The 1,578-nt window shown below is 31.8% G+C and overlaps 1 protein-coding gene across 1 annotated transcript in view; it reads right to left on the bottom strand.

Moving 5' to 3' along the window:
- LOC106880088 (phospholipid phosphatase 2-like) overlaps positions 1 to 1,160 on the bottom strand; it is a 173,056-nt gene extending 171,896 nt beyond the window's left edge. Inside the window, exon 1 of the mRNA XM_014929901.2 lies at positions 780 to 1,160. Coding sequence (XP_014785387.1) covers positions 780 to 852 — 73 coding nt within the window. The 5' untranslated portion in view covers positions 853 to 1,160. The remainder of the gene's footprint in view (positions 1 to 779) is intronic.
- Positions 1,161 to 1,578: the final 418 nt, after the last annotated feature.

The raw sequence follows: 1,578 nt of genomic DNA, 5'->3' as shown, positions 1-1,578 counted from the left end.
CGTACACGCCTACATACATACATACATACATATCTCTTACCTTACACACAAAAAACTCGTTAAGAGAAACATACCTATTAAAACACGTGTTTACTCACCCCATACGTAAATACTTACACGCGCGCGCACGCGCGCGTGTGCGTGTGTGTGTGTGTGTGTGTGTGTGTGTGTGTGTGTGTGTGTGTGTGTGTGTGTGGTTGTCACGAACACGTTTGGTTTTAGCCATCACGGCTAAAAGCATGCCGAAAATATGATCTTCTCACACACACACATAAATATGTTCGTATATATATATATATATATATATATATATATACGCATACATGATATCTGTGTGTGTGTGTGTGTGTGTGTGTGTGCAGAAATACGCACACACGCATATATATATATAGTCAGATATAGACATAAACACACAAATATCAATATATATATATATATGATAGTACAATCGAAGGTATGTAGGAAAAAAAAAGGCATGAATTTACGCACATACAGATATATATATATATATATTTGTGTATCTTTATATGTATCTCTATATGTATGTATGTATGTATGTATGTATGTATGTAGAGACACACATATATAAACAGATACACCGATGGATGATCAAGCAATGTAGTGTTTACCAGAAACGAAACAACATTTATGAATTCGTACCTCAAATCACACACACATACACATACAAACACACATAAATATATATATATATATACACACACACATATACACTCTCTCATCCATACGTATACAACATACAATATATAGCATGTACTTACCTAGCGATATGCAAATAATATCCGATATTATCAGGCATATATCCCGCGTTATATCCTCTGTTATGGGAGCCATGAGTTAAAAGTGATGTAAATAAACTAGACGTATGTATGTTTGTACGTAGGTAAGGTTACATCAGGAGAAGGCTACTGCTGCTGCTACGACTGCTTTCGTTGAGAATGAGTGTGAGCGTGAATATGAGTGTATGTATGTCTGTATGAGTGTCAGGTTTGTTTCACAGCTGATGTGGGGGGTTTTTTTTAGTGAAGAGCGAATAACTCCTTTTGTTGTTACTAATAATGACTTTTTATTTAAATTTTATTCATTTATGTATTTATTTTATTTATCTAGTTCAGACGTGAACGGCATTTGTGGATTGAATACTATAGATATATTTTTTAAATATATATATATATATATATATATATATATATATATATATATATATGTGTGTGTGTGTGTGTGTGTGTGTGTGTGGGTGTGTATTTATTTGTATATATATATATGTGTGTATTGTGTGTGTCTCTTGGGAAGTATTCCTCGCCTAGCTATTATTTAATTCGGAAGATAGTATACTTATACGTAATATTTATATATAATGATATAATGTATGTGTGTATATATAAATATGTGTATGTGTGTGTGTGTATAAATATATCTGTGCGTGTATAGTGTCAATAATATGAATAATAATGAAGTAATATTGAAATAAAATCGTCTTTTTTGTTCTTTTTTTATCTTTTTTTTTTCATTTCCTTGTTTCAGTAAATTATGTCGGTGTGGGTATCCGTAACTTCTTTT

This window comes from Octopus bimaculoides, chromosome 18 (genome assembly GCF_001194135.2).
Source record: "Octopus bimaculoides isolate UCB-OBI-ISO-001 chromosome 18, ASM119413v2, whole genome shotgun sequence".
In the NCBI taxonomy this organism is placed as follows: Eukaryota; Metazoa; Mollusca; class Cephalopoda; order Octopoda; family Octopodidae; genus Octopus; species Octopus bimaculoides.
The sequence above is the reverse complement of the archived record's forward strand: the minus strand, read 5'-3'. Positions and strand labels throughout refer to the sequence as shown.